The sequence below is a fragment of the Paroedura picta genome, chromosome 1 (assembly GCF_049243985.1).
Source record: "Paroedura picta isolate Pp20150507F chromosome 1, Ppicta_v3.0, whole genome shotgun sequence".
Taxonomy (NCBI): Eukaryota; Metazoa; Chordata; class Lepidosauria; order Squamata; family Gekkonidae; genus Paroedura; species Paroedura picta.
In genome coordinates, this window is record NC_135369.1 from 50,758,866 (window position 1) to 50,784,311 (window position 25,446).

The window sequence follows — 25,446 nt, forward strand, 5'->3', positions numbered from 1 at the left end:
AATCAGCAGAAATTGTCCTTTTCTAAATGGAAGTGATTATCTTTAAACTGCCCACCTTCTCCCCAGCCCTGCGAAGGCCCGCATCCCGGGACATACCCGGGGAGGGCCCTCGCCGCACGCCGCCAGCCCAGCCAGGAGGCCTGCTGTGTCCGTGCGGTGGCCCTACTGTCTGCCTGCTGCTGCCTGCCCTACCGAGGATGTGCGCACCTCTGCCGCCACCAACTCAGCCCTGGTCACTGCGCCGCCGCTACCGTCGGCCGCCCATCCTTCTCCCCAGCCCTGCGAAGGCCCGTGCTCTGGGACTTACCTGAGGATGGGCCTGGCCGCGAGCCGCGCCTCTTATGCGCGCTGGCCCTGCTCTAGAGCTGCCACTGGGGCTGCGTCCGCCCGCCCAGCCTTCTCGCCCGGCCTACATATGCCCATTTTTAGAAATGGGCTTTTCTACTAGTATATATATAATCCTTCTCCCCCATCACCCCTCGCCCTCAGAGCTTCTCGGCAGCCTGGAAAGCGGCCAGAAAGCTCACAGGGAGGACCCTTTCAAAGCCTGTTCAAAGCCCACGGCTAGTGTGTGTGTGTGTGTGTGTGTATACAGATTTATTTTTCTAATATATGGTGTAATGCAGTGGTCCCCAACTCCCGGTCCGGGGACCGGGACTGGTCCGTGGATCAGTCGGTACCAGGACGCGGTTCCTCCTCATCCTCCTCCCCGGCTGCTGCCTTGAGGGCTGCCCTGCCACTCTTCTGCCGGCTCACCTTTGGTGCTCTCCAGTGGCCGCCATGGCTGGGGCTCCCCCTCGGCGTGGCACTGCACAGCTGCTGCTGGCAGCGCCCCCCAGTGGGTGGCAGGAACTCAGGGGTGCCGGCAAGAAAGCAAGTGGAGCAGGGGCTCAGGCAGCTGCAGCGACGTCCCTCAGCAAAAGACTACCTCCCCCAGTCCTCGTTAAAATTGTCAAGCATTGACCGGTCCCCGTTGATAAAAAAGTTGGGGACCACTGGTGTAATGGATTATCATGGAGATCAGTGAAAGAAAAAAAATATCTTTTATGAGGTTTCAGGTTAGTTGTATAATAACTGAGGTTAGCAAATTAAGTGTTTCTATGGCCTCGTAAGAGCCTCTTGTGGCGCAGAGTAGTAAGGCAGTAGACATGCAGTTTGAAAGCTCTGCCCATGAGGCTGGGAGTTTGATCCCAGCAGCCGGTTCAAGGTTGACTCAGCCTTCTATCCTTCTGAGGTCAGTAAAATGAGTACCCAGCTTGCTGGGGAGTAAACGGTAATGACTGGGGAAGGCACTGGCAAACCACCCCGTATTGAGTCTGCCATGAAAATGCTAGAGGGCGTCACCCCAAGGGTCAGACATGACCCAGTGCTTGCACAGGGGATACCTTTACCTTATGTCCTCGTACTATGACTGGTAATATATCAGTTGGAAAAAGTTCCCATGAGTGGAGCAGAAATATCTTCCAACTAATGTATTGAGGATCAGTATGGAGCACTACTTTATAATCTAAAAATACAAATTATGGTTCCATTAGTTGAGGCCTTTTCCCCTCAACCAGAAAAATATGAAGAATATATATCAGAAGTACCTCATAATGCATAGTGTTTCAGCAAGAAACATGGCATGAGTGCTGGTTTTTCACCATTGAAATCATCTGTTTGGTAGGCAAAAGGCTACAAAATCATTGTTAGTGCATGCAAACTGTTTTCTTCTTGTTTTAAATCAATCTACCTACCTCATTTCTATAACTTTCTTGTGTGGGACAATTGTTGCAGTAGGGCGATCTGAATGCTAAATTCCTCAAGATGGGTAGGTACCTAGCCAAACAGTGAGAGTCAGGGAGTCATGTGCCCATTCTTACCAGCTTCAGTGATCATTCATTCTGTTATTACTCCTGACAGAAGAAATTCAAAGGCAGGTATGAATGTTGACATGGAAGTTTTTGTAGCTTCTCAACTGGAAAGCCAGCAGGACTCTTAAGACCTGTATCTCTGCCTTTCCTTGGCTGATTGATGGATAAAGAGAGAGAGAGAGAGATCTTTAGAGCTGCATAGGCCAGCAATATTGTTCCTCTCTCTGTGTGCTAGGGTTGTCAGCAAGCCCAGAGAAAAATGTCCACTCCCTTTGATAGAGGTTTAATGTATGGGAATGAGCACTTGAGCTTCTCATGATGTAGAGATGAAGATCATCTAGAAAATAATATCCTATTAAGTCTCTTTCAAAAGGGCAGGATTTGTTTTTTTTCTTCAGGCAGTTTTCCAATCGTCTTATTGTTTCATTAATTTACTATATTTCCATCTATATCTACAATTTCCCAGAAGTTTCTATAACCATGCTCACAGTTCTGTCAAAAATAATCTTTCCCCAGCAATGACTCTTATTTTGTATTGCTCTGGTCCCATAAGTAAAGCTCACTTCCTGTTTGTAGACAAACATCATTCAATATTATGTCTTAGAAAGGCTTGCACTCTTGCTTTTTAATATAAGTGTTAAAAACCACAATAGTACCTAATGTAGTCAGGACAGTCTCTTTGTATTGAATAATTTATATGGTAGACCTGAAATTACTTAAAATATTTTCCAGTAAGTAAGTTTCGTGGTCTGCAGGGGCTTCAATGTTTTTAGGAAGTAATAGCAAACCATAGTGTATTGTGACAATTATTACCTAGGTGCTCCTCAGCTTTGTGCAGTTCTTCCTCCTTTTCCTCTTTTTTTTTGGTGAGAAAATGTTTGACTTACACAAAAGAGCTGTTTTTTTGTACCCAACATTTACTGCTCAAAGCAGCTTCCCTTCCTCTCTCCACAACAGACTCCCTGGGAGGTAGGTGGGGTTGAGGGAACTCTTAGAGAATAAATCTTTGTTGGTCTTAAAGGTGCTACTAGACTCTGATTTTATTGTGCTACTTCAGACCAACACAGCTACTCATTTGAATCTTAGAGAACAGTGTACAACATGAAAAAGTTAGAGGACCTTCTCCCTTTGTCCAATGGAGAAAAATGGGAAATTCTGAGGATCACTTCAAAAGACAACCCTATATTGTAGAAATAGGCTACCTAAGGAGGTGGTGAGCTCCCCCTCACTGGCAGTCTTCAAGCAAAGATTGGATACACACTTTTCTTGGATGCTTTAGGATGCTTTGGGCTGATCCTGCGTTGAGCAAGGGGTTGGACTAGATGGCCTGTATGGCGCCTTCCAACTCTATGATTTTATGATTCTATGATGATTCTATACAACATTTTCAAGATTGTTTTGTTTAAATGTAAATAATATGCTACAATGTGTTTAATAATACATTGTTAGAGTTTCATTATTCTAAAGTTTAATTTAATATGCAAACATATGGACAGTCTTTTCTATTGTGACTCTTTGAGAAAATCTTTATCCAAATAATTCATTTTTGTTGTTTACTAAAGAACTTTCCTTCTTCCTTCAGCATTTATTTTTTCCTGCCTCCCAGCTGGCAAAAGTTAAAAATTCAAGTGCTATGTTAGGTTGGGGTGCAGTAGTGTGCAACTCTTTCTCTAATTTGAGGTATACTTAGAATTTTTCTTAAATGGAGATATTTTTACTTCTAAGTCCCATAAATAACCAAATAGTACAGTTCTAAAATCGAAGTTATAAATAATGTCTATATCTTGCTCAATCAGCAAAAGAAGGTTGGAAGGAAAGAAAGCATTGCAAATATTTCAGGGCATTTCCACGCCTGTTAAATGTAGTTACATGCTTTCCTTACATAGTCGTTATATTCCGGCCCCTCTATATGACGTCACCAACATCCAGAGTCTGAGCTACATCCTCCATTTGAAAGTGCTAGTTGGGGAAACGCATAAAGTGGATTCACCAATTTATTTAGCGCTAGCTACCAGAGAGCAACCAGCTGGCAAGCCGCAGAGGAAAGTTATGGAGGCTCAAACGTACTAAGAGCCAGTCTGATGTTGTGGTAAGGAGTGCGGGCATCTAATCTGGCATGCCGGTTTGATTCTGCACTCCCCCACATGCAGCCAGCTGGGTGACCTTGGGCTCACCACGGCACTGATAAAAGTGTTCTGACTGAGCAGTGATATCAGGGCTCTCTCAGCCTCATCCCCCTCACAGGGCGTCTGTTGTGGGGAGAGAAAGTGGAAGGCGACTGTAAGCCACTTTGAGCCTCCTTTGGGTACAGAAAAGTGGCATATAAGAACCAACTCTTCTTCTTCTTCTAATGGTGCCTGCCTTGTCCCGCCCTCATACCCACTTCTCTCTCCCTTGTTCACAGGTACGGGAATTTCTTTTTTAACTTACTGGAGCAACAAACAGGTGGACAAGTGTGCAGGAGATGCCAGAAATAGAAGAATTTTTTAAAAGTTATAACACAAAGCATGCCTTTCAAAAGTCCCCCCACCCCCAATCGGGAACAATATTAGTTTTTAAATGTCTCAAAGGACTCATGATCCCATAAGGGGTGGTGTTCAAAAAGCACTATGCATCTATGATTCTATGCATAGGTGTTTCAACAGAGAAGTATGCATTAAAAAAATTAGCGGGCATTGCAGGATCTTTAAAATATGGAGAAAGGGGATTAGTTGACTGCATTGATTGACAGGCAGAAGCGCAACATGTATAAGGTACATTGCTCTCTTCCACCATTCCCAGCTACAGTTGTAGAGGGTGAGACATGCCAAAAGGCGCAGACAAAGGCGAGACAGCAGAAAAGGTGAGGAGGGGCTTGGAAGCACGAAAAAAAAATAGTAATTTGCCATTCAGCTGGCATAATAGTTTTTTAATTGATATGCAGAAATGCCCTCAGTATTTACCAAAAATTCTGCTTAAACTTTTCCTCATTGCTCTAAAATTTCCAGAAATTTTACATCTCTAGTCCTATATCCCAATAATATTTCAAGAGGAATAATCTCTGTAAAGGACAGGTACGCATTTCATTTATTCTGTCCCCATGAATATTCATCATACTTTGAAAACTTTTTCTACTGATTCACTTCTGTGCCCTTAAGTCTAACTCAGAAATTCACCAGTAACATTTTTTCCATTCTTGATTTCAGTGTCACCTGTACCTTACCTATTAAAGTTCTTACAGTTAGGAGGTATGCCTTAAGGGCAGAAGAGCAAGACAATGAAATGTTGCAGGCCTAATTGAGTAATGTTTAAACTTTCCAAATGTAATGCTATAGATTCTTGAGACATATCTGCATTACAGACTTAAAACTGTTTACTGGTCATCCACTTTTCTTGGAACTTCTTTTGAAGAACCCATGGTTAAGATTGCCAACTTTAAATACTAGTTTGATATTAATAAATTATCAGATGAAGTTTTCCATACCATGGAGATAATCCATTGTCACCTTCTAGTTGTTGCAGATTTACCTTTTGTTAAGACACAATCACAGCAGATGATTAAAAAGGCCGGTAGTCCTAACCTCATTTCACACAAGTTGGATAATGTACTACTTAAGTAGTGTTTTGCACTGGAAAATCCAGCTGCAAAAGCACTTTGAAAGTGTATTATCCAATGTGTGAGGAAGGTCAATCCAGTATAGAGTTGATACAAATATATAGCATAGATAGGATAGGGGCATGAAGAATTTGTTATTCTTGTATATATTATTCTTCATGGATTCCCTTTTGTTTCCTGGCCCACAGCACCTTAGTATTTTTTTTTACCTGTGCACAGTGCTTTAAATGTGTTGGCCTGATATAGTAATCAGTTGAGAATGAGGCCACCTGGGTGGTGTACTGTTCACCCACTACTCCATCTGATGCCCTGCTGGGCCTGCTGGAGGCAGCAGCCATCTGGACATTGCAATTCCCCAGGCTGTTAGTTCTGAGGGACTTCAATTACTATGCGGTTTTGTCGGCCCCAGGATGTGGCCGGGACCTAGTGTCAGCCATGGCAACCCTGGGGCTCTCACAGTTTGTTGCCGGACCCACTTATCAGGCTGGCCATAACCTGGATTTGATCTTTGGTGCTCGGATCAAGGTGGATCTGGTGGCTAACAACTTCATTCCATAGTCAGACCACCATACCCTGAAGGCTCGACTGAGGATGCCACCCCTCCCTGTTTGGGTGACAGATGTATTTTACTCCACCCACGGAGACTTATGGAATCTGAGGGATTCCTGAATGCTCTGTGAAACACGATGCCCTTTGGCAACTCGTTAGAGGCCTTGCTGGAGGACTGACAGTTCTGCCTGTCAGCCTCTATTGATGAGATTGCTCCTGAGCACCCTCTTCGTCCTCGCCTCAAACAGGCTCCTTGGTTTTCCTCAGAGCTTACGGAGAGGAAGAGGGAAGTTAGACAGCTAAAGTGACTGTGGCAGAAGACTCATGATGAGAATCATAGAATCATAGAGATGGAAGGGGCCATACAGGCCATCTAGTCCAACCCCCTGCTCAACGCAGGATTAGCCCTAAGCATCCTAAAGCATCCAAGAAAAGTGTGTATCCAACCTTTGCTTGAAGACTTCCAGTGAGGCGGAGCTCACCACCTCCTTAGGCAGCCTATTCCACTGCTGAACTACTCTGACTGTGAAAAACTTTTTCCTGATATCTAGCCTAAATCGTTGTACTTAAAGTTTAAACCCATTACTGCGTGTCCTCTCCTCTGCAGCCAGCAGAAACAGCATCCTGCCCTCCTCCAAGTGACAACCTTTCAAATACTTAAAGAGGGCTATCATGTCCCCTCTCAACCTCCTTTTCTCCAGGCTGAACATTCCCAAGTCCCTCAACCTATCTTCATAGGGCTTGGTCCCTTGGCCCCAGATCATCTTCGTCGCTCTCCTCTGTACCCTTTCAATTTTATCGACGTCCTTCTTGAAGTGAGGCCTCCAGAACTGCACACAGTACTCCAGGTGTGGTCTGACCAGTGCCGTATACAATGGGACTATGACATCTTGTGATTTTGATGTGATGCCTCTGTTGATACAGCCCAAAATGGCATTTGCCTTTTTTACCGCTGCATCACACTGCCTGCTCATATTTAGTTTACAATCCACAAGTACCCCAAGGTCTCGTTCACACACAGTGCTACCTAGAAGCGTATCCCCCATCCAGTAGGCATGCTTTTCATTTTTCTGACCCAGATGCAGAACTTTACACGTATCTTTATTAAATTGCATCTTGTTCTCATTTGCCCATTTTTCCATTGTGTTCAGATCTCGTTGAACTCTGTCTCTATCTTCCGGGGTATTTGCCAGTCCTCCCAATTTGGTGTCATCTGCAAACTTGATGAGTAGTCCCTCCACCCCCTCATCTAGATCATTAATAAATAAGTTAAAAAGTACTGGGCCGAGCACTGAGCCCTGAGGTACCCCGCTACTCACCTCTCTCCAGTCTGATGAAACACCATTGACAACAACTCTTTGAGTGCGGTTCTCTAACCAATTCCCTATCCACCTGACTATCTGAAAATCCAGATTGCAGTCCTTCAATTTATCCATCAGAACATCATGGGGAACCTTGTCAAAAGCTTTACTAAAATCCAAGTAAATGACATCAACCAAATTTCCCCGATCCAGCAAACCTGTTACTTGGTCAAAAAAGGAAACCAGGTTGGTCTGGCAGGACCTGTTGGAGACAAATCCATGCTGACTTCCTTGGATCACCAAATTGTCCTCCAGATGTTTGCAGATCGCTCCCTTTAATATCTGCTCCATTATCTTCCCCACAACAGAGGTCAGACTCACTGGTCTGTAGTTTCCCGGGTCATCCTTCCTCCCTTTTTTGAAGATCGGAATAACGTTTGCTCTCTTCCAGTCCTCTGGGACATCTCCAGTCCTTAAAGAGGTTCCGAAGATGATGGACAAGGGCTGTGCAAGTTCTCTGGAAAGTTCTTTGAATACTCTCGGGTGCATTTCATCCAGACCAGGGGATTTGAACTGATCCAGTGCAGCTAAATGCCTCTCGACAACCTCTCTATCCATGTTAACCTGCCACCCAGACACTGTCCTTTCGCTATGGCCATCTCTAGATGTGCCTAAACACTTTGACCTGTGGGAAAAAAACAGATGTATAATAGGCACTAAGCCTTTCTGCTTTCTCTGCATCTTCCGTTAGAGTTTGTCCATCCGCACCCAACAGTGGGCCTATTGCCTCCTTTACTTTACGTTTGCTCCTCACATAACTGAAAAATCTTTTCTTGTTACAATGGGCTTCCGTGGCCAATCTTAGCTCACTCTCAGCTTTGGCCTTTCTTATGATTGATCTACAGTGCCTAGTAACCTGTAGGTACTCTTCTTTAGAGCTCTGTCCTTCCCTCCATTTCCTGAACATTTTCCTTTTCTTTCTTAGTTCCTCTTGAAGTTCTCTGTTCATCCAAATAGGCTTCTTAGAGCTCCTGCAGTGTTTTCGTCTTTCTGGGATAGTCATTGATTGAGCATGCAATAGCTCCTGTTTGAGTAGCGCCCACCCTTCACATGCTCCCTTCCCTTCCAGCATTCTCGTCCATGGTATGACACTCATCATGTCTCTGAGTTTATGAAAGTTTGCCCTATGAAAATCCAACATCCGCGTCTGGCTACAAGCTTCCTTGGCTCCCCATCTCAAAAGGAATTCTATGAGGACATGGTCACTTCCCCCTAGGGTCCACACCTCCTTCACCTCATCCACCAACTCTTGCCTGTTGGTCAGTATTAAGTCCAGTATGGCTGAACCTCTTGTGGGTTCATCTACCATTTGATAAAACTTCGCAGAGTTTGTTTCCCAGCACACATCTGGGAAATTGAAGTCACCCATGATGACAAGGTCCTGCCGCTTGGATATTTTCTCAAGCTGCTCACAAAGTGCAGCATCCACATCCTCTCGTTGGTCAGGCGGTCGGTAGCAGACACCAACTACCACACTGTTTGTTTTCCCCTCGCTTATTTTCACCCAGATGCTTTCCACTGTAGATATGTTCTCCTTCACTAGAATTTCCTGACAGGTAAGCCCTTTCCTCACATACAGTGCCACTCCTCCACCTCTTCGATCTATTCTGTTTTTTCTGAACAGTTCATATCCATCCACCATTATATTCCAGTCATGGTAGCAAGAACATCTCATCACATGCTTATGAGGGCATATGAGATGGTGGTGAAAGCTGCAAAGTGTGACAACTACACAGCAGAAATGGTATCCACTAGCTGTCGCCCGGCCCAATTATTTAGGGTAGTTCGGACTCTTACCGTCCTTGAGGAAGGGCGCTAAAATAGTAGTGAACTGGAATTAGGCTTTGAGGCTTTAGCAAGCTATTTTGCAGGTAATATCTTGTCGCTCCGCCATGAACTTACTGCCACAATTGATACAGAGCGTGAACTAGAAGCTCTGTGGTTGATGCAGGGGATAAGGTTTGATGGCTTCAGGCGGCTCTCTATATCTGAAGTGGACAAATTGCTACGGTCAGTAAGGGCAACCACTTGCTTGCTTGATCCATGTCCATCATGGCCGCTCAAGTCAAGTGACCGGCTGATAGGTGAGCCTTTGAGGGATATTATAGACCTCTCCCTTTCTTTGGGAGAGTTCTCTCAGCACTTCAAAGTGGCGGTGGTTCCCCCTCTTCTGAAGAAACCATCTCTGGACCTGCAAAATCCTGCCAGCTATTGCCCAGTATTGCATTTCGCATTCCTGGGTAAGGTAGTTGAAAGAGCCACAGCAGACCAGCTCCTGGCATTTTTGGATGAAACTTTGACTTTAGATCCATGCCAGTTGGGCTTCCGTATTGGCCATGGGGTGGAAACTGTGCTGGTCACTGTAATGGAGGATCTCCGGTGCCAACTGGGTCGAGGTGGTTAGGCCATTTTCATGCTTTTAGATCTTTCGGCCATATTTGATGTGGTCAACCATGAGCTTTTGGCCCACTGCCTCGCTGACATGGGAATAGGGGGAATAGCCCTTAAGTGGCTGACCTCCTTTCTTTAGAACAGGTCACAGAGGGTTGCAGTAGGTGGTGAGTTTTCTGACCCCTTTGCACTCCCATGTGGGATGCCACAATGGGCAGTACTCTCCCTCCACCTTGTTTAACATCTACATGGGACCTCTTACCCAGTTGATCCGGAGTTATGGGCTGGGATGTCATCAGTATGCAGATGACACCAAGCTCTATCTCCTGATGGATGGCCAGCTAGATGTTCCCCCTGAGACATTTGCCAGTTATTTGGAAGTGGTAGCTGAATGGATCAGGAAGAATCATCTGAAACTCAACCCCTCCAAAATGGTGGTCCTGTGGCTGAGTTGAAGGGGATAGGAGCAGGAAAGGTGTCTTCCCTGCCTGGATGGGGTGCAACTGACATCTGTACCGCAAGCCAGGATTTTGGGAGTGACTTTTGATGCCTCCCTTTCTATGGAGGCTCAAGTCACTAAGGTAGCTTGGATGGCATTTTTCTTTTCCCCCCTTTTTTAAAACATTTTTGTTTAGAAAGAACAAGGGAAAAATATATTTAATTACAATATCACCCCTCCCTCTTCCCCCTGAAGTCTCCATTTGCTTGAAGTTATGTATTGCTGAATACTCTAGATGTCTGTTGCCTGTAAATATAAAAACAAAGCCACAACAAAGAAACCCACTTTAACAAAACATTTACAGCACTTACAGTCAACCTTGGGTGTTATAAAAATAACCCTTAAACTTGAACCAAGGCACATCCTTAAGCTAAAAAATCAGCTGGCTCCTGCACTTGTTCACAACAACATATTTTAAATACTTAACGTTAAGTGTTTCTTATAAAACAATATGAACTTTAACCCGGTATTTATAAAAAGATATAAAAAAGGGAAAACCCACCTTATCATGACATTTGCAGTTATTTTAGCTCTGTATTGTTTTTTAAGGGGGGGAAAAAGAAACACTTTATCATAGCATTTGCAGCTCTTAAATTCTTCAATTCAAATTGTTTTAAAATCTTTGCAGTTACCTTAAGTATTAATGCCATCCATATAAAAGTATACAGAACGGAATATAGAAAAAATGTCAGCCCTCCCCCCTTGCCTCCTCCCAATCTTCTTGAGGTCTCAATTCGAGGCTTAGGAAATGAAGTTGTGCACTTTTCCACAGAATATCTGCCAATGATTCTTGAAACAGTTGCACCTCCTGATCTCCAATCTGGGGTGTGTTAGGACCATTTTTTTCCTGGGAAGCTCTTTTAGAGTAATTACTTTCAGGACAAACCAATGTGTCTTTTGGCTGGTTCTTTTGTGCTTCTGCTTTGAAATATGTCTTTTCAGTAAAAGTAACCTCATCTGGGGGAACTTGATCAGTGATGATAATAAGTTCTTGTTGCAGGTCTTGCTTTCTGAAGGACTCTGACATCCCCCTTTCCATCTCCAATGCTTCAAAATTCTCTTCTGCTGAAGATTTCAAGTCTTGTAATTCTTCACTCTTGCTATTTTTTTGGTCCAGTTGGTTAATATTATCATTATCATTTGGTTCATCATTCCTGTTCGTGCCATTTCAGATCTTCTTAAAGATATCTTTCAACAAACTTTCTGTGAAGGCTTTCAGATCTTCTCTTTGTTTTGCTAATAGACTGAGTCAAAATAGCCATATTAAAAATCAGATTTAAAATCCTGCACCAGCCAGGCTTGTGCAGTATTTCAAACAGCCAGGAGAGGTCCTCCCACAGAAGTTCTGATTGCTTAGAAAATCACAAAGTGGCAGAGATATCGCGAGAGCCGTTATCAGGGGAAATCTCCAAAAATATAAACAGACCTTCATTTATCTTTAAAATTGTTCATATGTTTCACCTTTCCCCCAGAGTTAAAAAAAAGACAAGAAAAACAAGCAGGAAAGGGTGAACTCATTGCCGCAGCTTGGTAGACTAGACAGGGGGAGGTGTACGAAAACAATTTAGTGTCATTAAAATGTTACTCACTGTTGATAGCAGATGCTTGAAGTTACAGAGCTCTGGAGTCTCTTCAAAGCAGTTCAGAAAATGAGACAGGAATGAGAAAGAAAAGACAATCCTTGTTAGGAAAAGCTGTGACAGCAGACTGCATCTTGACCTTGGTCACGTACAGCTTTGACGATCTTGAGAATCATTCTCCACAGATGAGCAACGGGCCTTTTTAGAGCTCTGGAGCTTTCCAAAGCTCTTATAAGGAGAATTTAGCAAGGTTTGCATACCTTGCTTGCTTCTGCCGGATGTAGATACGTTCGGCCCCCTGTACGGACCAAAAGCTGCCCCTTAGGAGAACTGCTGAAGCAGCCATCTTCCCCGTCTCTCCCTCGGCATTTCTCCATCTATACCAAGCCCGGCTACTAGTGCCCTACCTGTCCCTAGAATACTTGGCCACTGTGATCCATGCAATGGTCACTTCCAGATTAGACTTCTGTAACTTGCTCTACACGGGCCTATCCTTATCACTGACCCAGAAATTACAACTAGTGCAGAATGTGGCTGCGCGAGTCCTGACCAGGTCATCCTAGAGGGCCCATGCTCAGCTTTTGCTGAAACATCTCCATTGGTTGCCAGTTTTCTTCCGGATCAGGTTCAAAGGACAGGTTCTGACCTTTAAGGCTTTACGTGGCTTGAGCCCTACTTACCTATGGGACTATTTACCTCCTTATGCCCCCCACAGGGCACTTTGCTCTGCTGGTATGAATTTGCTGAAAGTCCTGGGCTCCCGGGATACATATCTGGCCTCAACTAGGGCCAGGACATTTTCGGTCCTGGATCCTACCTGGTGGAATGAATGCCAAAGTGAGCTGCAGGCCCTGTTGGGATTCCTTGAGTTCCACAGGGCCTGCAAAATGGAGCTCTTCCACCAGGCATTTGGTTAGCGCCGGGTGGTAATCCCAGGGTATACGATCTGGTCCCCCACCGCCCCTTTTCTGTCCGTCTGCGCTGTATTATGCAGCATTAGAGATCCTATGTCATCTATTGCTTTAGGATGCTTTGGGCTGATCCTGCGTTGAGCAGAGGGTTGGACTAGATGGCCTGTATGGCCCCTTCCAACTCTATGATTCTATGATTCTATTTGTATTGCCTGTCAATATTACCATTAGCACCGGCCCGATGGTCCAATGCAGTGGTCCCCAACCCCCGGTCTGGGGACCGGTACCGGTACGTGGATCAGTCGGGACCGGGCCGTGGCTCCTCCTTGTCCTCTCCGGCTGCTGCTTCAGGGGCTGCCCTGCCACTCTGCCACCGGCTCACCTTTGGTGCTCTCCAGCGGCCGCAATGGCTGCGGCTCCCCCTTGGTGGGGCACTGCACAGTTGCTACTGTCAGCGCCCCCCAGTGGGCAGCAGGAAGTCAGGGGCACCGGTGGGAAAGCAAGTGGAGCAGGGGCTCAGGTGGCAACGATGTCCCTGCAAAAGACTACCCCCCGGGCCTCAGTAAAATTGTCAAACGTTGACCGGTCCCCGGTGATAAAAAGGTTGGGGACCACTGGTCCAATGTATGAGCAGAAGTTTTATTAGTATATAGAGTATACCGCCTTTTATGATGTTGAGGATTGTTTTTAAGATTATTGGGGATTGTTTTAGGTTATGTTTTAGATGAGACTTGCTGTACATTGTTTCTTTTTAGTGAACTACCACAAGCCAGCTTGATTGGAGTGGCGGTATACTAGTCAATTTAATTAGTTAATTAATCCTGGATATGACTTGCTGAAATTCATGCCATGCAAAGTCTATCTTAGGGCTGTTTTTTTAAAGCTTTGCCATAACAGGTCATTTTGAGCCATTTGTGGCAGCTGTCTTTAAAAAAAAGCTTTTTAAAAAGCTTTATGCAAATAAACTGTCATGTGTGCTTCTAAAAGACTTTTCCAAGGGATGTGCATTGGTAAGTTATTAGCATCGAGAACAGACAGTGTTTCCAACTCAACTCCACGTGTTTGAACTATGATTTTCAAAATTTGTGTCTGGCAAACCACCTGCTGAACACAGAGTCTGTGAGCATTTAAACTGAATTAAAGCCCAAACAGCTGATTAGATAATTGTTAAGACTTCAGGTTTGGTAAACACTGATTCCAATCCTTTTTTAAAAAAAAGCTCTTTTATTTACCAACTCCAAACACTGAACAGAGAAAAACAGGCATGCTCCGGCTCTTTTATACAGGCAGCCCGCCAAAGCCCCTGATTGGTTCCAAATGGGACAGTCTGATTGGGCCTTAATTGGCCCACCAGATTGGTTCATTCACAGACTGGCAGAAGCTTTCATTTGCATCTGCTGTCAAATGTCCGCAGACATAAGAATAATGTTTATTCCTTTTGTAAAATTGATCTCTATAAAAGTTCAACTGATGGCTTGGCATCCATAAGAGCACCAATAAACATGTCAGAGAACTGGTAGGACTTCAGACCATCCCAACATGATTTTTAAAAAACTGTTTTAGGATAACTAGCCTTTGGCTCCCTTTTTGGTATAAATTTGAAATTCCTCTAAATAGAGGTCCCTGGGTGGGTAATAAAACTATAGGTGTTTTTAAACATACGAATTATAATAATGAAAATATTATTTTTAGCCTGCTCTTCCAAAATTGCTCAGGGCAGGTAACAGAATTCATACAAACATTACACAAAATAGATTTAAAACATTATTAATCTAAATCTTTGCACCCAGCTAATAATTTGGAGGGCAGAATTTGGGATCAGGAACCAATCTTACTCTCCAGTGGCGAGGCCTAGTCTTCATTATTATACAAGATAGTTTAAACATGTAAATTGGGACTATGAGAAATTTATCCCTGTAAAGGTAAAACTTATTGTCAAGTTGCAGCCAATTCCTGATGACCTCATGAAGTTCCACCTCAGAGGGCTTTCAAGGGAAGAGATAGTTTGCTGTTGTCTTCCTCTGTCCCCATTTCTTCACCCAGAAGTTCGCGTTCTGATCATGCTCTGGCACTACTAATCTGCAACTGAATCTCCTTGGGACAAGCCTCATTTTAAGGAGTATTTTTTGACTGCACTAGTAACCAAGAGTCAATGGAGGGAAGCACAGAATCACAGAATCATAGAGTTGGAAGGGACCATATAGGCCATCTAGTCCAACCCCCTGCAGGATCAGCCCAAAGCATCCTAAAGCAGAATGGAGTTGATATTGTACCTTTCCATCATAGCTTTATCTGTTGCACAAAGATCAACTAGAGAGAGGTGCTTCAATTTGTATAAAGAAAATGACTTCTCATTGTCCTTTCCCACACATACCTCTTATTGGAGGCATTCTCTTTGCTTTTTGAACACCATGGCCTGGATTATATATATTGATGATGGGTTTGGGGGATAGGGCTACTGTTCCTACATCATGGGAAGTGATTGGTTGAAGTAAACTTTTGGTTCGTTCAAAATAATTTATATTGTTATATGATATATCTGGCTTGCTATTATTTATGATGGTTACTTGTGATGAATCAAAATTGCTTCCAGGACCCAACATTACTCCTGTTCAAAAAGAGAGGAGGGGGGGGAGTGAGAAAAGAGCTACAAGGCGCTCATACTTTCTCAACTAAATTTGGGGAGTAAGCTTGGTATAGTTGTTAGGAGCGTAGACTTCTAATCTGTTGAGCCAGGTTTGATTCCCCACTCCTCCCCCACATGCAGCCAGCTGAGTGACCGTGGGCTCTCTATGGCTCTGATAAAGCTGTTCTGACCCAGCAATAATATCAGGGCTGTCTCAGCCTCACAGGGTGTCTGTTGTGGGGAGAGGAATGGGAAGCCAACTGTAAGCCACTTTGACACTCCTTCGGGTAGAGAAAAGCAGCATATAAGAACCAACTTTTCTTCTTCTAAATCAAAAGAATGACTAGATCTTTGAAGTTCATTGTGCAGCCCTGTTTGATGTAGGGTTGATGCAGTCAGAGTAACCATATGGTGATAGGAGATAGTGTGAGTAGAAAATGGGATGGGCTCAGACAAAATTGATTTCTCATTCTATTAGAAATCATAGCTACCACACCGTAAGCATGCTTCTTTGTATATGAGACTTCCCTCCAAGTAAATGATCTATAACTGACCAAACCTTCCAAAGTCTTAAGGGCTCTTAAGTACTTAAAGAGGGAATAGTGATTTCTGCAAACTCTCACTTTGCCTCTAATGCTGTTCTGCTGACCTGTCCCAAGAACACAATGTTTCTGGAGGAGTTTATAGGGCTCTTGTGGGAGAGAAAGGGGCTGAAATCACTTCCCTTTCAGAAAATATATGGGCCATTTAGTGCTCTGAGTTGAATGGTTGAAAACACACTGATGTGTGGAAGACTGAAATATTATTCAGCCCAAATTCATGCAAACTTATAAGTAACTGAGAAAATGCCAGATACTGAATTCATTGGGATTTTGCTCACAAAATAAATGTAGATGTGGGGGCAGTGTACTGATATTTTCTAGTTTAGTGCTTCTTTGATGCAAGGAATAAAAGCATCTTCTTGCACAAACTGATGTTGACAAGTTTAATCACATGCTGTCTTGTCTTCTGTTTTTCCTTCATGTTTCTTGTCTTGTATACTATGTTTTATTCAGACATTTAGTGGATGATAAGGCCAATCCTTTGATTTTGCTATTTTTAGTGCTTAGTCAATTGGTTGAAGAATTTTAGGCAATTTTATAAGGGGGAAAATGTGCAATTTGCAGCTGAAAGATGCTTTGACAGTTCATATTGTAACTACTTTATGTACAACAAACTACCTTTAATAATAATTTTAAAGAACTCTGAAGCTGTCTAAACCAGTCTATATGTAAAATAGGCTATTCTGCTTAGACTTATCAGCTAGAGCTGAAAATTAAACAAAATGACTGGTTTATAGTAAGGGGGGGAGAAGCTGTGGGAGACCTCAAATTTGAATCTTCAGACAAAGAATTACATTCAAATAACTTTCACATAAAAACTGATAAATACCATTAATTAAAGAGTTTTCGATGAGGACTAAATCTGCATGCAGCTCAGGTTCAGTGGATACAAAAGAAAATCGAATGGCCATGTTTGTTGGACTACTATCTAGTTGCTGGTGACATTCTGGCATTTCAGCTACCTTTCAGCTTTTAAAACTGATTGAAGCCTGGACTGTAGCCTTAAACCACGGCAAGACTGAAATTTTAAAATCAGAGTAGTTTTTCTTAAATCATGGATATTTAAACACAAATGCTTCAGCTGAACTATATTGTGATTGAAAGCATTATCTATCCTGAAGGAACAAATATTCATATTGCCCATTTCAGAACCTGCAGCAAAATGTACAAAACCACTGCATGATTTTCTTATGATGTAGCTGTATTTTTAGCTTTCTGCTTTCCTGCCCCTTGCTTAGGAAGACTTGGACATTTTCTATGCGTGCATATTTTAGCAGTACAAAGTGCTTGAAAAGCAATAGTCACAAAATTATACAAAGTCAAGCTTTCTATTTTTCTATACTTCTGTCCTTAGTCACAGACATGCAGGAGATCAGGTGGAATGAGCTCCCAGAAAAGCTAAGGGCCCTGCGGGATCTACCAGCTTTCCGCAGGGCCTGTAAGACAGAGCTCTTCCACCAGGCATATGGTTGAGGCCAGGGCAGCTCTCCCACTAATCCATCAGAGGATCCCCTCCAATATTGAGATCTCTAACATCGACATCATGGTTAGATCTATTGTATTGGTGCCACCCTCTTCTGAACATTATTCTCTCCACCAGGCTGAACTAAGATCAGAATTGTGACCACCACCGCTATATGTTATATGTAACTTTTAATTGGGGTTTTTATGGGGATTTTATTGTGTTTTAACTATTTATGTTGTAAACCGCCCTGAGACCTATTGGGAGAAGGGCGGCCTAAAAATTAAATAATAACAATAATAACAATAACAATAACAATAACAATAACAATAACAATAACAATAACAATAACAATAATAATAATAATAATAATAATAATAATAATAATAATAATAATAATAATAATAATAATAATAATAATAATAATAAAGGTGCCTTTTTGGTACCTCTGAATTATTTTTTTTCTGAATTGGTACACTGGGATCACAGTTTTATTTAACTAAATAAAACAAAGTTTTATTTAACTCGGTAGTATACTGGCATTAGTCTAATAGGACCAAGAATTCCTTGGGGCCAAAAGGGGGAACAAGAGACCACAAGGAAAAAAAAGGGGGGGGGAATGCAAACTAGTACCAGACACAGAAGAGGCTATTTGATCACCTTTGTAGAAGAAAATGATGTGCAGGCCTCCTGATTACAAAAAAACGCCCCAGTGAATTTTGGATGGGAACTGTAAATAAGAGATGACAGTTTCCAATAAATCTTTTGTGGGATTTTTACAAATGCATGTCCTTGTGGTGAAACACTGCCACTGCAAATCCTTTTTGGGCTGTATAATTCCATGGCCTTGGATATTCATGGTTTAGCATTCGGGCTATTTTGTTACATAATTCTTACTCTCTAAATGCTACTGTGCCAGCAACACCCCAATGGAGTCAAATACTTCATCTGAATTGGAACATCCAGCAGTTCCTGAATTCCTAGGTTCTCTGGAACACATGCTACAATGATGAGAGACACTTATACATCCATGTGCAGGGAGCTGGGGAAGAAGATAAATGTGGGAGGTCCTCCAATTCACATGCATTGCTATACTGCATCAGAGATCATAGCAGCAGATTGGCTACCTTGCAGTAGCTTAACAGGGGGAAAGATAATTACAGTGCCCCCCCATGGGAGTTACATTGCATCCTGGTCTTCGTGCATGCAAGGTGTAATTGTGGTCAAAATAGGCTCTCAAAATACAGACTGGAAAGAAAAATCAATATCAGGGAAGATCAGCTTTTAAATCATAATAGCAAAGAGCATAGATTAATTCCTCTCTAATCAAGTTAGTGCCCATCTTGTTACTAATCTATTAACACAGAGCAATTTGCTGTTTAATGCTGGAGGACATTCTGTTGTCTTGTGCCTGTTGTTATTCTGTGAAGGGAGGGAACCTCAGATATTCTTGTGTTAGAAGACGAGAAAGTTATCACTTTGACAAAAATCAAAAAGGAAAACCAAAGGGCTGCAGTCTGGACAAAAGCGAGAACAGGGGAAGGAAAAACAAATCAAGGGTGCAAAATAGAACATTTAAAAAAAATCTGTCACACTCTCTTCTACAGGGTACTGAGCAACACTTGGGGAATATAATAAAGAAATTCTTACATTTATATTGATAACATTAAAGAATTCTTCTTAGTACATTTCTCAGTAAACAGGTATTCCTGTGATTTCACATTTCTTTTCACAAATGAACTGGTCTGCTTCTCATTATTGTTATTGCTTTATGCAGTATTTTCTCCCCGAAAAGGAGTGACTGCTCAAATCAACTTAGATGACATGCTTATTTTTAAAAAATCTTTATATATTTTTCTACCCTTAGAGTTTCATTTCCCCCCTCTTTCTTGCTCTTTATAAAATCAAAAGGAAGAAAATAGGTACCCAACACATGATACATGACTCTATATGGAGAGACCTCATGAACAGGAGCAGTTATTAAATTCAGTGGGACGCAGAAGAACATTACTGTTGTCTGCATCTACATTAATGTTCCTTGTGGGATTGCCTGTGTTCTTCAGCTCACTTACTTGGAAGTGAGCTGTCATGACTGACTAAATTTGCTCTTCACATAAGAAAGGGTTCTGCTTTTCCTTCTTTTACCAGCTTACTTCCAAAAAAAAACCACATGATGAACCTATCTAGTAAGCTGCACAGTGTTCAATGGAGTTTAGTACCATCCTTGACTGATATAATCACCTGGGCTACAGGCCAGAGGTCCATTGTCCTTCAGTGGAACCTGCATTGTTCTTTTTAAATTACTTCATATTGACATTTTCTTCATAGATATGGAATACTACTTGAATTTGCAGTGAAGAACATGCTATGTGATCAGTGCTGCAACCGGCATAACACAGGTGGGGGGTTTTCAGCTGGAGCTTTAACTTTATTTAAATTGGAAGGTTTAAAAAACAAACAATGAGCCCCTATTAGCACTTGATGAGTATTCATTGAAAGGGGAAGATACTGTAGCAGCACACTCCTCTCCTACCTACACAAGTTAGGTGGAGCATAGATGTTGGAACAGATTTCCAGTCATGTGGAAAGAGCTGTGCAAGTACATGTCTCTATAGTTGTAAATGTTTACTGTATATGTCCAAAAGCCATTGTGAAGTTGGTCTAAATAAAACATAGAAGAAAAAGACTTATCAAAACAATTTAAATAGATTACACAACTACAGATTTTAAGTTTCAGACACTGCTTGCATGGATTTTTCATGGCAGCTAGAGCATATAGGGCTGCCATGTATGTAATGTATGGGTCTACATATGTAAGAGAGAGCCTCTTGTGGCGCAGTGTGGTAAGGCAGCAGACATGCATTCTGAAGCTCTGCCCATGAGGCGGGGAAAGGCGGAGAGAGGCGGGGAGTTCAGTCCCAGCAGCCGGCTCCAGGTTGACTCAGCCTTCCATCCTTTTGAGGTCAGTAAAATCAGTACCCAGCTTGCTGGTAAACAGTAATGACTGGGGAAGGCACTGGCAAACACCCCATATTGAGTCTGCCATGAAAATACTAGAGGGTGTCACCCCAAGGGTCAGACATGACCCAGTGCTTGCATGGGGGATACCTTTACATATGTAAGAATATTATTTTCTCCTCAGCTGTGCATGCAGTTGGATTGGCTAAGACAGTGCCAGAAATGTATATCTGGATTCCCAATATAGAGGACAGCACAGCGTGTAGTGAGGAAGATTCTCAACCTATTCTATACTACAAAAACAAATATGCTGAGTAATCTGCTTGCATGGATAATATGTCCTTTTAGTGTGGTAAAGGGCATGCTTTGAGAGTAAATGACTGTAAAGGTCAATCTTAGGTTATAAAACATGATGTCAGACAAGTAATAGGCTCTCTTGTCATCTACTTTTAGTCATTTGCACCAAGGAGAGCATTTTGAGCCTGTTATTGTATGCCTATCCATTAAGGCCTCAGAGGTGCATATCCATTCATTGGGCTAATCTTAGGTACCCCTTGAGATTCGGCTAGGAAAAAATATCAATTAAGAATACTGTTATATTCAGTGATTCTGGATTGTTCTGGATAGGGGTGAAATGTTGCCTTGATAAATTGGAGGCCAAGGCTTTCAATGGCTTACACCAAAAATTTATTAAAGCAGCATGTAGAAGAAGAAGAGTTGGCTCTTATATGCTGCTTTTCTCTACCCAAAGGAGTCTCAAAGTGGCTTACATTCACCTTCCCTTTTCTCTCCCCACAACAGACACCTTGTGAGGTAGGTGAGGCTGAGTGAGCCCTGATATCACTGCTCGGTCAGAACAGTTTTATCAGTGCTGTGGCGAGCCCAAGGTCACCCAGCTGGCTGCATGTGGGGGAGCGGGAAATCAAACCCAGCTCGCCAGATTAGAAGTCTGCACTCCTAACACTACACCAAACTGGCTCCTGTACACAAAACTCTTACTGAAGGAAGACCACATTCGGCTTGCACCAAGGCAGTTGGAGTGCCCTTAGGCAGAACTAGGGTAAAACAAAAAAGGTTTTGAGCAGTCTCCATGTTTGTGATGAGTACACCATTCCAACCTCAAATTTCAACTCCATAGAGATGTTGGGCTATGGCCTTGTTCTGATACAATTTCAGGGCAGGACCAATCCAAAAACTTCTTTTGGTGTGATAGAGTTTTAGAATGGTCCCCAGTGTCTGTAGAACTGTAGATTGTATGATTCATATCTATATCCACATAGATTTGGTCTGTGTATTCCAATGAACACAACTTGGAGGTGGTGCTGGGAATGGATCCTACTACTATCTCCTTTTCATTCTACATGCTTCAAATAGTATCTTAAGTCCTGTTAGGAGACAGGTGGGGTAGAATCTTTTAAAATTATACCAACTTGAAAAGGGCTATAAAGTGAAAACATATTAATGGACTAGAGGGAGAATGAATGTAAATGGCCATTTTTAGAAAGGCAAATGGCTTTGTGTTGATAATGATGAAAAGCCAGTGTTTTATTCAAAACCTGCAACTTATTTCAATATGGCATTCCAATTGAATCAATCATTTTATACAATCAGTGCTTTTTTTAAAAGCCCTTTGTCATCTAATAATGACTTTACCTGGTACTCTGATTTTAAAATGTGGATGTAGTAGCACAGTGTTCTTCTCAGTTGAGTGATTCCAGCCACTTAAGAGGAATGCTTGGGAGCTTTTGCACCTGGTGGTAATTATTCACTTGGGGAAGAATTTTAACGCTGATTGGTAATTATTCACCTGGGGAAGAATTTGAAAAGAATCCAAAGGAGAGTCCTGAAGGGTTATACAAGTGAGGTACTATTCAGTCCCAGATGCCTCAGCACTGAAACTGGCAGAGAGCATATTCACACACACACTCCTATGTGTTAATATTTTAAATTCTATTCCAGTCACCTTCCCCATTTCACCAGCACTATTAATATCAATAATCTTTTATTAATTTTCATTTTATACAAGGGAGTGATCCTAATCAGGCCTACTCTGATGTAAGTTATTTTTTATTCCATTTTTATTATTGTATTATTGAAATATTTATACCCTGCATTTCCTCTTGGCTCAAGGCTGCTAAATCAAATTAAAAAACCCTTTAAAAACCCAGCACAAAGATCAAGCTTACTCCCAGGAAAATGTTCTTGACATAGCACCTTAAGCAGCTTAACTTAGAAGACATTACTATCATAGTGGGGAAAGGTAAATGGATACAAATAAAAGTACTAATTAAAAATATTTTAATTTCCCCAAATAGGGCATATAAAACGAGGCTTTAATAAAACTTGATCAATCAGGAGATGTATATATCAGGAGCCATTTGATTCTGTTAACAGTTTCCAAAACAACTATTTGGCTTGCATGTCTCCTAAAGGTCTGTGTTTATGTAAGCGTAATGTCTAAGTACAAATTACCTCCCAATTTCCCCAGGAAGGTTTATACAGGAAATAAATTGTTGTGCTTGTGTTTTCTCCAACAGGATAATTGAAGCTGTCTGCATAGGCTGGTTCACTGCAGAGTGTATTGTGAGGTTCATCATCTCCAAAGACAAGTGTGAGTTTGTGAAGAGACCTCTGAACATCATTGACTTGCTGGCAATCACTCCCTACTACATCTCTGTGCTGATGACAATTTTTACAGGGGAGAATTCTCAGCTCCAGAGGGCAGGAGTCACCTTGAGGGTCTTGAGAATGATGAGGATTTTTTGGGTGATTAAACTTGCTCGTCACTTCATTGGCCTTCAGACACTTGGCCTGACTTTAAAGCGATGCTACAGGGAGATGGTGATGCTGCTTGTCTTCGTCTGTGTTGCTATGGCAATTTTCAGCGCACTGTCCCAGCTCCTTGAACACGGGCTGAACTTGGGAACACCAAATGAAGGCTATGCCAGCATCCCAGCTGCTTGCTGGTGGGTAATTATCTCTATGACCACTGTGGGTTATGGCGATGTATGCCCCATCACTATACCTGGACGGATTCTTGGAGGGATTTGCGTGGTCAGTGGGATTGTTTTATTGGCTCTGCCTATTACTTTCATCTATCACAGTTTTGTGCAATGTTACCATGAGCTCAAGTTCCGGTCCGCTAGGTATGGCAGGAGCCTCTCTGCTGAATTCTTAAATTAAGTAGCACAATCCCATTGCATAATAGCACTTCTATATTGCACATCCTGGCAGAAAATATTGAAAAACCAATTCTTGTTCCATCCTTTGTTAATGACAGATGAACTGAGAGACCTGTGCCATTGGAGGAAGACAAGTTCCTTCTCCAACTGAAGAATGGCTGCTTAATGGTTTGGAAGAAGTTTTAAGCAGCCATGGTAAATCTTTGGTCCAGACTTAGTGAAATTCAGAAGGATGAAAACATAGTTTCATTTCCTTTGGGTCAACAAGTATGAGAGTATCCTCCCATGTGAGCATTGCAGGTTCGCTGTATTATTAGGGTCAAGCATCTGCACTTGAAACAAATCAATCCCCCTTTTTCCAAAAAATTTTTTTTAAAGTTATGAAATGTCAGTTTTAACTTGAGATTTCAGGAACATAATGTACACACAGTCCAAAGAGCCAAGATATTAGCTCTGTGTAGTTAGGGATGGGGCATTTAGTTGCTTGTTTTTTTCAACATTAACATGAGGTTTCACATTGCATACCAGTCTTCACACTTGTGTTCATGAGTGGGGAAGACCACAGTTCCGAGAGGGGAGAATCAAGACCCCCCGCCCCACCCATAAACAGCTCTTTGAGCAGGCTCAGAGAAGCTCATTGGGTTATAGTCCTTGCACAACCAGATATTTTACATGTGAAAAGTTTTGAGGGTAAGATGGCAAGTCACCTTTTCCTTCTCACTAGTGCCTCTGTTTGCAAAGCCTGAAAATTAGCTGTTGGTGCATAAACATGAATGCAATGAAGAAACAAGTGTACAGCTATATTATATCACTTTCTGCTCTCCCCTTAAAATCGTGTCTATTTAGTAGAATATTTTTTATTCTACCTTGACCTCCAAAGTGTGGCTTATGTCATGTGAACCTTGAGAAAATTTTGGATATTGCTAAAATGTTAAAACAGAATGAGCAGCATAAAACGATAAGTATATATCACTACACCATAAATTAAGTACTTGACCATAAATTAAGTCTCCTCATGAAAATCTTGTTCAAAAGCCTCCCTGAATAACACAGATTTACCAGAGTTTCTAAGAACTATTAGGCTAGGAACCTTCCTGGCATTCTTAGCTAAGTAGTACTAAATAAGCTGTCAGAGCCAGGGACCAGGTAGTGGTAGACTGAATCATCCTCACATAGGGTTGCCAGCTCTGGGATGGGAAATACCTGGAGATTTTGGAGATGGAGCTGGTTGTGAGCAGGATTTGGGGTGAGGAAGGACCTCAATGCAGTATAATGCAATGGAGTCAACCATCCAAAGCAGCCATTTTCTCCAGGGGAACTGACCTCTGTCACTTGGAGACGAACTGCAAAACTGGAGGCTCTCCATGACCCCCTAGGGACTGGCATCCCTATCCTAACAGAGGATCTAAACAGGAAAGTCGCCATACAGACAGAGGAAGAGAGAAACGGCCTTTCAAATATGTAGATCCCAGGCTATGGAGCAGGGGTAGTCAAACTGCGGCCCTGCAGATGTCCATGGACTACAATTCCCATGAGCCCCTGCCAGCATTTGCTGGCAGGGGCTCATGGGAAATGTAGTCCATGAACATCTGGAGGACCACAGGTTGACTAACCCTGCTCTGGAGGAACTGATCTGTGTAGTCTCTATATCATTGGTAATACTGGGAGACCTCCAGCCTGATATAGAGACTACACAGATCAGTTCCGCCAGAGCAGGGGTAGTCAACCTGTGGTCCTCCAGATGTTCATGGACTACATTTCCCATGAGCCCCTGCCAGCGCGAGCTGGCAGGGGCTCATGGGAATTGTAGTCCATGGACATCTGGAGGGCCGCAGTTTGACTACCCCTGCTATGGAGAACTATAAAGAACCAACCCC

At 42.5% G+C, this 25,446-nt stretch overlaps 1 protein-coding gene across 2 annotated transcripts in view; it reads left to right on the plus strand.

Moving 5' to 3' along the window:
• KCNG3 (potassium voltage-gated channel modifier subfamily G member 3) overlaps window positions 1-25,074 on the plus strand; it is a 33,413-nt gene extending 8,339 nt beyond the window's left edge. For both annotated transcript variants that reach the window (XM_077337819.1, XM_077337827.1), the window contains exon 2: window positions 22,925-25,074. In XM_077337819.1, coding sequence (XP_077193934.1) covers window positions 22,925-23,570 — 646 coding nt within the window. In that variant the 3' untranslated portion in view covers window positions 23,571-25,074. The remainder of the gene's footprint in view (window positions 1-22,924) is intronic.
• The last annotated feature ends 372 nt before the right edge of the window (window positions 25,075-25,446 follow it).